The sequence below is a fragment of the Orycteropus afer genome, unplaced genomic scaffold, assembly GCF_000298275.1.
Source record: "Orycteropus afer afer isolate SDZICR_OR568_19922 unplaced genomic scaffold, OryAfe1.0 scaffold00065, whole genome shotgun sequence".
NCBI lineage: Eukaryota > Metazoa > Chordata > Mammalia > Tubulidentata > Orycteropodidae > Orycteropus > Orycteropus afer.
The window spans coordinates 6502859-6514817 of NW_006921652.1; the positions used below are offsets into that span (position 1 = coordinate 6502859).

Below are 11959 nucleotides of genomic sequence, written 5' to 3' on the forward strand. Positions count from 1 at the left end.
ATTATGTTCTGTGTCTGTGTTAATTGGTTTCCCTTTTCTTTGTTGAAGAGGGTCTGTGCAATCCTTCTGCCTAGTCCGCCATCTTGCCGGAACCGTGTCCAGCTCTTAACCTTTTAAGAGAGTTTGATACCACTTATAAATGGCTGTGGTTTTTAGGCTTATGATTTGAAAAGTTTAACGCATTTTATGGTGATACAGTGGGGAGAAGATGAAAAACATATTCTAGTATATATATGTATATGCTTTACTCCAGTTCAGAAGCAAGATTGGGCAATCTACTTCCATAGTGATATCGCCTCAGAAACCCAGGGAGGGGTCACTATGAGTCAGATCTGACGTGATGTCAGTGAGTTTGGTTTTTGGTTTGATTTACTTCAGTAAACTATAATCTGTTTTTTTATTTTGTGAAATTTGAGAAAAGGAATACAACTTGCCAATCACATATACTCAGGTGACTCAAATTTATAATGACATGGTTAGACTGCCAAAGTGTTTTAAATTTAATTTGAATGATTAATAAAAGAACTTTTATTTTATAGAAATAGTCAGATGCTTGATGAAGATAATATTTTGGATGAAACATCAAAACGCCCCTTGATTAATTCGCCTGATGAGAAAACTAGTGCCTCACAGCTGACAGAAAGCACAGAAATTGCCAGTACCTCAACTATGACTACACATTGTATGGTGAGAAATTTAAGATCTCATCCATTTATAACATGTTCATAAGTTATTTTGAAGAAAGAAAGGACGACTGAAATTAGACATATCATGACAAAACTGCTAGCATTGACCTGCATTTTTTGTTTTTAAATAAAACACTGTTGTTGCTGTTGAGTCGGCTTTGACTCAGCAACCCTGTGTGCAACAAAATGAAACACTGTTCGGTCTTGCACCATCCTCACAATCCTTGGTATGCTTGAGTCCATTGTTGCAGCCACTGTATTGATCCATCTTCTTGAGGGTCTTCCCTTTTTTTACTGACCCTAAAGCACTTGAGAATATAATACTAGTCCAATACTTCAACTAATAGGAATAATGTATTTTTTTCTTTGAGAAATTTGACTAACCCATCCATAGTTGCAGGTGGATTTTTTAATGATAATTTTCTGCAGTGAATAATCTCAGAAATTAATTAAGGATAAATGATAATTTTCAGTAATTAACATATAGGTGCCTTTTTAGTCCATTCTAGAGGAATGTGGAGACTTTGGTAAGCAGCAGCCAAATTTTGTCCAAAGGAAAAGAATCCTTCCAGCTTGGATGTTAGAAAGTATAAGTGATCAAAATCTTTCAGCACCAGTCATCAGTGAAGGTAAGTTTTTTTTGTGTGCTAATGCCAAGAATTTTAAGAAAATATTAGATAGAATTTGAAAGCTTTTCTGAAAAAAATGAAAATGGAGTAGTGGTTAATTGTACAATTTAGCCTAAATCATTTTTAGATTTGTACATGAAGTTTCACTGCTATTAGTAAGGTTTTCACTGGCCAATTCTTTGAGAAGTAGATGGCCTCTTCCTTCTTCTGAGTCTGTCTCAATCCAGAAGTTCTGCTGAAACCCATCTACCAGGGCAAACCTGCTGGCATGCGAAATACTGGTGGCACAGCCTCCAACCTCATAGCAACATGCAAGCCACCACACCATGACAAACTGACAGACAAGTTCGTCTCCCTTAGCGGTTCCAAACCTCTCTGCTCACTTCCTGGCTTTCTCCCAACCTGTTCCAGTTGTTTGCTGGTTGCCGCTGCCTGCCTAGTGGCTGTCCCCTCACCTGTTCTAGCTATCTGCCCTGGACATTTTATTGACTTTGTGTTTTATTGATTATGCAAAAGCATTTGATTGTGTGGATGAAAACAAATTATGGATAACATTTAGAAGAATGGGAATTTCAAAACACTTAATAGTATTCATGAGGAACCTGTATATAGATCAGGAGGCTGTCATTTGAACAGAACAAGAGGGCACTGCATGGTTTAAAATCAAGAAGGGAGTGTGTGAGGGTTGTATACTTTCACCATACTTATTCAGTCTATATACTAAGAAAATAATCTGAGAAGGTGGACTATATGAAGGAGAACATGGCATCAGGATTGGAGGAAAACTCATTAAGAGCCTGTGATTTGCTGATGACACAACTTTGCTTGGTGAAAGGGAGGAGGCCTTGAAGCACTTACTGATGAATATTGAAAACTACAGTCTGCAGTATGGATTACACCTCAATATGAAGAAAACAAAAATCATCACAACTGGACCAATAAGCAGCATCATGATAGATTGAGAAAAGATTGAAGTTGTCAAAGACTTAATATTACTTGGTTCTACAATCAACACCCATGGAAGCAGCAGTCAGGATATCAGATGGCATACAGCATTGGGCAGATCTTCTGCAAAAGACCTCTTTCAAGTGCTGAAGAGCAAAAATATCTCCTTGAAGACTAAGGTACACCTGACACAAGCCATGGCATTGAAGACCAAAAAAGAGTCGATGCTTTTGAGTTGTGGTGTTGGCCAAGAATGCTGAAAGTACCGTTGACTGCTAAAAGAATTAACAGATCTGTGCTGGAAGAAGGGCAGCTGGAGTGTTCCTTGGAAGCAAGAATGGCTAGACTTTGCCTCACCTACGTTGGCCATGTTGTAAGAAGGGACCACTCCCTGGAGAAGGATGTCATGCTTGGTAAAGTGGAGGGTCAATGAAAAAGGGGAAGGCCCTCAACAAGATGGATTTATACAGTGGCTACAATGATGGGCTCAGGTATGGCAAGGATCATGGGGCTAGCACAGGACCAAGCAGTGTTTTGTTCTGCTGTATATAGGGTCACTATGCGTTGGAGAGGATTTGACGGCACCTTAGAACAACAACAACATGAATTTTAATTTTAAAAATAAACCATTTTACACCATTTATGAAACACCATTCTGTAATTTTTTTTTTTTTTTTAATTAACAGGCTTTATTTATCTGTTAAGTCTGTGTATTAGTTTCTTGAGCTGCCATAACAAATTACCACAACTTAAATACCCATCAGAGGATGAATGGATAAACAAACTTTGGTATATGCACATAAAACCACACAATGTTAAAGAAACAATAAGACTGTGAAACATCTCATAACATGGATGAACTGAACCTAGTGGACATTATGCTGAGTGAAATTAGTCAATCACAAAAGGACAATTGTATGAGATCACTATTATTAAAAGTTAAGAAAATCTTTGCACACAAAAGGAAATATTCTTTGATGGTCATCAGGGGTGGGAAGGAAGGAAGAATAAATCACTAACTAGAGAGAAGACACATATGAACTTGGGTAAAAGGAAACTCAGTATATAGTAAAGGAGATAACTGTTTTACAGCTTAATTGTTAAATTTAAAAAATAAAATAGCAAATTTTTAAAAAAAAATAGGTATAAATTGTATTTGAAATTTGTTAACAAAAACTAATTAATTCATTAATTACATAAATATTTACTGAGTTTGTGTTATGGATCAGGCACTATGCTTTTTGTACTGAGGATATAACCATTAACATAAATTCTTTGTATAGCCATGTACTCTGTTGAAATTTTCATTAAACTTACATGGTTTATAAAAATAAAAAAAAACTAAGACTCAAAAACAAAACAAAACAAAATAAAATAAATTACCACAAAGTTGGTGGCTGAAAACAACACAAATTTGTTTTCTCATGGTTTGGAGGCTGGAAGTCCAAACTCAAGGTCATGTTCCCTCTGAAGGTGCTAGGGAAGAATATTCTCTAGTTTTTTTCCAGCTTCTGGTGGCTCTTGGCAGCCCTTAGCATGCCTTGGCATATAGCTGTGTCATTTCATTCTCTGTCTTCATTGTCACATGGCTTCCTTCCCTGGGTGTATCTTAGTTATGTCCTCCACTCTTATAAGAATACTGATGATTGGATTTAGGGCCCACTCTAATCCAGCATGACTTTGTCTTAACAAAGTACATTTGCAAAGACCCTATTTCCAAATAAGGTTACATTTTGAAGTTCCAGGTAGACTTTGTGGTAATTTGTTTTGTTTTAGAGTTTTATTCTTTTTATTTTTCCAAGTAGAGTTGAATTTCAGGGAGACATTATTTAATTCATTGAAGTCTGTAATTATAGTCTTATGATACTAATACAGATTTTCAAACAAAACTGTTGGTGTCATATCCAAGGTAAAAGGCTGACCAGCACAATCAAAGTTTTAATTTAATTTATTTCCCTAGAAAATGCCAGGCACACAATGTTACAGAGAAGGGGGATTCAGAGAAGATATAAACCCTGCCCTAATTCAGCTCACAATGATTTATGTCTCCTGTGGTGTTTCTATTGTTTCAAGATTTTAAAAATATTAACTACATCATCTTATTTGGGCAACATTTTATTTATTTGGAAGTACTCACTTATCAGCATGGTTAATTTCTAAAGACCAGGTCATTATGCGAAAATCAGCGTTATGTGAAAATGAAGTATGGCCACATTAGATCACAGATGGAGGGTGACTACATTATTACAAAACTGCCAGATTACATCACTACATAACTGCCGAACCACTGAGAGTCATGGCCCAGCCACATTGACACAGAACCTTAACCTTCACAGCTGGTGTTATTCTCAGTGTTTGTTCCTGCTAGATGTATGTTATTAATGGGCAAATAAGTTGAGTAGATTTTTTTTTCATTTGGTCATAAATGTAAAATGTTGGATAAGGAGATAATTGATAAGTGAGAAGTAGATGTAATAGAAACCTACTTAAACTAGTTTAATTAAAGGAAAGTTTGTGAGTTATATGAGGGTTACTCCCCAAATCCAAGTGTGGAAAGAATAATCCTATCTTACAGGAAATGAAGCTATCAGACAACTCCTCCCTTCTTTGCTTCTCTGGATACATCTCTATTTCTCTTCTCTGCAAAGGCTGTTAGTTTCTGCTCACCTATGATTTTGCATGTGGCTTTGGCTTGCCTCACTTCTTAAATTCACCCCACTCTATTGTCCTTAAGCCTTCAATACTAATAACAGTGTCTCACTGTGCCACTGTGTCACTTAATTCCATATTTTCAAATAAGAGGGTCTACCTGGCCTACTTTGAGCCCAGTTCCCCCAGGTCGAGTTTTTGTAGAAGGGTGTGTTCAGGAGGGAAATGGTAAGCATCTCTTTATGTGCATATATGTATATGTATACATATATATAAGAACTGGTCAAATAGACCTGGAAGTAGTTTTAAAATCTTGTTCTGTTACGTAGTATACTTTTTTGAGACTATTAGTAATAGGCTGGACATTCAATGTTAGAAATAGCAATAAATAGAACTGTGATAATAAATTACTTTTGAAAGATTTTTCTATACAATATTTTAAGAAAAAGAAAACTATGTAGGAAAAAAAAGACTTCTCAAATTTGACCACTGTCTTTTAAATTTTCATTGTGCAATATTTCAAAAATAAAAAGAACAATATGTGTTGAGCCTTCATATACCCACACACTGTTTCAACAATTAACAGTATTCTGACATTCTTAGTGAACCATGGCATTTTAAACCCAGTCACTTAAGCTGAAGGTCAAGGAATAAATTTTCTCATACTGCAAAGCCTGATATGATGTCTGCTCTCACATGTCTCCTAGTTCTAACCCATTCTCAGCCTCATCATGATCTTACTTCAGTCCTTCATAATTTCTTATAGACTTAAGCTTTGTGAGAGTGCCTCTAAAAGCAAGATTAGTATTCTTAATTCCTTGAAAGATAAAATGATTTAGAAGTATAGTACTTTAGTACTTGAATTTAAAGTTAAGAAGACTTTGGAACACTTACTGATGAAGATAAAAAACTACAGCCTTCAGTATGGATTACACCTCAACATAAAACAAAAGTCCTCACAACTGGACCAATAAGCCACATCATGATAAATGGAGAAAATATTGATGTCTACAAGGATTTCATTTTACTTGGATTCACAATCAGTACTCGTGGAATCAAGAAATCAAATGATGTATTGTGTTGAGTGAATCTGCAAAAGACCTCTTCAAAGTGTTCAAAAGCAAAAATGTCAGCTTGGGAATAAGGTACACCTGACCTAAGCCATGGTATTTTTAATTGGCTCATAGGCATGTGAAAACTGAACAATGAATAAAGAAGACTGAAGAAGAACTGATGCATTTAAATTATGGTGTTGGTGAAGAATATTGAGTAATCCATGGACTTCCAGAAGAATTAACAAATCTGTCTTAGAAGAAGTATAGCCAGAATGTTCCTTAGAAGGAAGGATGGTAAGACTTTGTGTCATGTACTTTGGACATGTTATCAGGAGGGGCCAGTCCCTGGAGAAGAACATCATGTTTGGTGTTCAGTGAGATGGATTGACACAGTGGCTGCAATGGGCTTAAACTTAACAGTGATTGTGAGGATGGCACGGGACCGAGCAGTATGGTTTTCTGTTGTACATAGAGTCTCTATGAGTCAGAACTAACTAGATGACACCTAATAACAACAACAAATAAAACAAAATAATTAGAACTTTTGTGATGTGTAAGTAGGTTTTTGTTTTTAATTGTTTGCCAAAAATCACCCAACTCAATAGGCCAATGCTATTTTAAAGATAAATTTTCAGTATGCATTTTGTTGTTGTTGTTGTTGATTTGGGTGAAAGTTTGCAGAGCAAATTAATTTTCCATACAGCAGTTCACATACATTCAGTATGCTTTTTAAGGCTCATTTAGATATAGGTCATTTTCTTATGCTTTTCCTACCTTTAGTACTATGTCACTGTTGTTCATTCAGACTATCTCAAATCAACTTGAAATTTTGAAACATTCCAAGTCACAAGGAACAGAAAAATAATGTTAAGTGACATTAAATGACATCCAATAAACTAAACTAAAAAAACATAATAAATACTAGTTGTATTGGAGACCTAACTGTATCTGATGCTAAAATCTGTGCTGTCAGTAATAAAATATCAAAGCAAAAAACCAAACGCACTGTCATTGAGTCAGTTCTGACTCATAGCAACCCCAGTTGGGAGTTCAAGGCTATACAACTTTATGGAAGCAGACTGCCTCATCTTTCTTCTGTGGAGCGCCTGGTAGGTTCAAACCACTGACCTTTTGTTGAGCAGACAAGTGCCTTCACCACTACACCACCAGTGCAGCCTCCTAACTTGATTCTATAAATTCCTTCTTATTGTCTTTTAAAACACGTCCTTTCATTCTCTACAGGACCTTTTCTCAATTTACTTGATTTAATCCTTGTATATACATGGATGTTTGCTGTAGTGGCTATCCTTTCTGTTTTTCAGCCTGTATAGTTCTAGTTTATTTTATTTACTGGATTTCCAAATACTAGCCCATGGATGTTGTGGTAGTTCAGTTTGTGTGTCAACTTGGCCGGGGCTGGTTGAGTGGGTGAGGCAGCTGGATGTAGTGTTCCCCATGATGAGACTGGTAATCAACTCCATGGTGGAATCTACTGTGAGCAGCTGAGTAGCTGCCTTAGAGATGTAGTCTGCTTCCTGTATATAAGGAGAAACCTTGGGGAACAGTCTCTAGCTTATGGCACGCTTGGACCCTGCATGTAGCCATGTCATTTTTCAGCAGCCTGCCATGCTCTGCTAACCTTGAGACTTTCAATGGTCTTGAATTAATGGCGTGCTGTGTGCTTTGGTAACTTCGGGACTGTGCCATTTTTATTTGTTGACCTTGGGCTTGATAGCCTCAGCAGCCAGTAGCTGCCTGGGTGAAGAGACGCCTGTAGCTTCAGTGGGCCGGGAGCAAGAGGCAGAGCTGAAGCCCAAGGTCAAGGGGCTTTGACACAGCCCCTAGAGCCTGGCACTTTGAACTTGGACTTCTAGTCTCCCAAACTGTAAGAGAATAAACTCCTGTTTGTTCAAGCCATCCCATTTGTGGTATATTATTGTCAGAGCAGCACTAGGTAACAAGAACAGATATTATCATGATTTTTCTCAGGCTTGCTTTGAAATTTTTCCCAAATCCCTTAGTGACTGGGAATGAATATATCTGGGCAGAGATTTTCAGAGCGTTGCCTTTTCTTGGCTCCCAGTTATCGTTGTTTCCTCAGCCTCCCAGACCCCAGGACTAGGTTATGACATTTTTACCCGACTGAGCTTTTACATTTTCACTGATATAATGACACTCTGTAGTCCTTTTCCTCTCCTGACCCTCCAACATTGAGTCATGAAAAAGTGATAAATTCTGATGAAGACTGAAGTAGCCCTAAAACTATTAGGTTGACATTTAATTTTATACTGTGAAGATTTTCAACATGACAACTCAGATTATAACTTAGATTATAAATTTTGTTTTAATTGGACTACAGTTCAAAATTTACTGAAAGTGCTAGTTATTCTGTATACTTGCTTTGTTTCCAGTAACTTTATTAAATTATCTAATTCCAATAGTTTTAAAACCTCTTGGATTTTTTTTACCTGTGCAGTCTTACTGTACACAGAATTATAATAATTTTGGATCTTGTGATCCATCTGATGCTTTCTTTGTTTTCTTGTCTTATTTCATGAACTAGACCCTTTAAATTTTAAATGAAGGTAGATAAAATTGGTATCTGTGCCTTGCTCCTGATTTTAGTAGAAATTCTGTTAGTATTTAAGCATTTAATATGATTGCTATTGGGGTTCTGAGAAATACTTTTATCATGCTTGGGATGTTTTCTATTTTTATTTTGCTTCTTTTTTTTAGGAATAACTTAAATTCTTTAAAACATTTGTTGGGTGGAAATAGTTACCTATTTTCATGTGCCAGTGTAATTAATCATGTTAGATTTCCTAATGTTGAACCATGCTGTGTTCCTGGACTTAAGATCGACTTTATCATGACAGTTTATTATTTTTATGTTCTGTTAGATGAGATGTGCTAATATTTGCTTTAGGACATTAGTATTTCTAAGTGTAATTAGTCAATACTTTCCTTCATTTTTATCATTATGTTAGATTTTAGCATTAGAGCTTTTTTTTTGTATCAAATGAATTGCAAGTTTTTCATATATGTCAGAAATAGTTTGAATAACAGGAAATGCCTGTTTCTTTATAGTTACTTTCATATGTGACAATCTAGTCCTGCTGCCTGTTTTTCATAGTTGATAGTTTTGTCATAAGATAAGTAAGTTATGAGAGGCCGGGGACCTCTGGAGCGGCAGGATATCCAGGTAAAAAGGGGCGAGAGGCAAGGCTAGGCCCCAAGGCCCCTAGAGCCAGGAGAGGGAGGGAGCAGGAAAGGCTGGGCTCCTGCAGAGCAGCAGGATATCCAGGTAAAAAGGGACAGGAGGCAAGGTTAGGCGCCAAGCCCCCTAGAGCCAGGAAAGGGAGGGAGCAGCCAGGGACCACAAAGTGGCAGGTTCAAGGTAGGAATTAGGTAAAGGGAGGATGTAGAGGTTGCCAACAGCTAAGGGATACAAACTTGTCTGTCAGTTTGTCATACTGTGGGGCTTGTATATTGCTGTGAGGCTTTAGGCTGTGCCACTGGTGTTTCAGACACCAGCAGAGTTGCACATGGTACACAGGTTCAGTGCACCTTACAGACTAAGACAGACTAGGACGAAGAAGGAGGCCATCCACTTCTCTAAAATTGGCCAGGGAAAACCTTATGAATAGCAGAGAAACACTGTCTGATACATTACTGGGCAACTTTATGAATAGCTCAGAAGCATTACCCGACACACTGCAGGAAGACAAGCCCCTTGGGTCAGAAGGCACTAAAAAGAGGATTAGGAAAGAGCTGCCTCATCAGAGTAGAACCGACCTTATGATATGGATAAAGTAAGCCTTTCAGGACCTCCATGTGCTGACATGGCACAACTCAAGTTGAGGAGAAACAGCTACAATATCCATTAATAATTGGAACAAGGAATGTACGAAGTATGAATGTAGAAAAACTGGAAGTTGTCAAAAATGAAATGGAACACAGAGGATTGATATCCTAGGCATTAGTGAGCTAAAATGACTGGTTTTAGCCATTTTAAATCAGGCAACCATATGATCTATTGTGCTGGGAATGACAAATTGAAGAGGAATGGCATGACATTCATCATCACAAAGAATGTTTCAAGATCTGTCCTGAAGTACAATGCTGTCAGTGATAGGATAATCCCCATACGCCTACAAGGAAGACCCATTAATAGAACTATTTTTGAAATTGATGCACCCACTACCAAAGCCAAAGACCAGTAAATTGAAGATTTTTATCAACTTCTGCAGTCTGAAATTGACCAAACATGCAATCAAGATGTGTTGCATATCACTGGTGACTAGAATGCAAAAGTTGGAAACAAAGAAGAATCATCGGTAGCTGGAACATTTGGCCTTGGTAATAGAAATAACACTGCAGATAGCATGATAGAATTTTGCAAGACCAACGACTTATTCATTGCAAATACCTTTTTTCAACAACACAAATGGCAGCTGTACACATGGACTTTCCCAGATGGAGTACATAGGAATCACATTGACTACATCTGTGGCAAGGGGTGATGGAAGAGTTCAATATCTTCAGCCAAAACAAGGCCAGGAGTTGATTGTGGAACATCAACTGCTCATACACAAGTTCAACTTGACATTGAAGACAATTAACACAAGTCCCCAAGAGCCAAAATATGAACTTGAATGTATCCCTCCTGAATTTAGAGACCATCTAGAGAATAGATTTGATCCATTGAACACCAATGACCGAAAACAGGAAGAATTGTGGGATGACATCAAGAGCATCATCCATGAAGAATGCAAGAGATCATTAAAAAGATGAGAAAGAAAGAAAAGACCAAAATGGATGTCAGAAGAAACTCTGAAACTTGCCCTTAAGATATAAGAAATGACAAGATAGAAGCACTGAACAGAAGATTCCAAAGAGCAGTTTGAGCAGACAAAGCCAGTTACTATAATGAAATGTGCAAAGACCTGGAGTTAGAAAATGCAAAAGGAAGAACACCCTTGGCATTTCTCAAGCTGAAAGAACTGAGGAAAAAATTTAAGCCACAAGTTGCAGTATTGAAAGCTTCTATGGGCAAAATATTGAATGATGCAGCAAACATCAAAAGAAGATGGAAGGAATACACAGAGTCACTGTACCAAAAAGAACTGGTCGATCTTCATCCATTTCAGGAGAAGGCATATAATCCAGAACCAGTGGTACTGAAGGAAGAAGTCAAAGCTGCACTGAAAGAACTTGCAAAGAACAAGGCTCCAGGAATTGATGGAATACCCATTGAGATGTTTCAACAAATGGATGCCCTGCTGGAGGCACTCACTCAGTTATGCCAAGAGATTTGGAAAACAGCTAGCTGGCCAACTCATGGAAGAGATCCATATTTGTACTCATTCCAAAGAAAGGTGATCCCACAGAACGTGGAAATTATCAAACAATATCATTAATAATGCATACAAGTAAGATCTTACTGAAGATAATTCAAAAACGGTTGCAGCAGTATATTGACAGAGAATTTCCAGAAGTGCAAGCTGGATTCAGAAGACAATGTGGAGCAAAGGATATCATAGCTGCTGTCAGATGGATCTTCGCTCAAGGCAGAGAATACCAGAAAGATGTTTACTTGTGTTTTATTGACTATGCAAAGGCATTTGATTGTGTGGATCATGACATTATGGATAACATTGAGAAGAATGGGAATTCCCGAACACTTGATTGTACTCATGAGGAACCTGTACATTGGTCAGGAGGCTGTCGTTCTAACAGAACAAGGGGATTCTACATGAATCAAGAAGGGAGTGCATCAGGGTTGTATCCTTTCCCCATACTTATTCAATCTATATGTTAAGAAAATAATCTGAGAAGCTGGACTATATGAAGAAAAATGTGGCATCAGAATTGGAGGAAGAATCATTAACAACCTGAGATATGCTGATGACACAACTTTGCTTGCTGAAAGTGAGGATGACTTGAGGCACTTACTGATGAAGATTGAAGAATATAGTCTGCAGGATGGATTACA

At 37.4% G+C, this 11959-nt stretch overlaps 1 protein-coding gene across 1 annotated transcript in view; it reads left to right on the forward strand.

Moving 5' to 3' along the window:
- APLF (aprataxin and PNKP like factor) overlaps positions 1-11959 on the forward strand; it is a 233533-nt gene that overhangs the window by 122856 nt on the left and 98718 nt on the right. Inside the window, exons 4-5 of the mRNA XM_007940138.1 lie at positions 540-687; positions 1186-1315. Of these exons, the coding sequence (XP_007938329.1) occupies positions 540-687; positions 1186-1315 (278 nt within the window). The remainder of the gene's footprint in view (positions 1-539; positions 688-1185; positions 1316-11959) is intronic.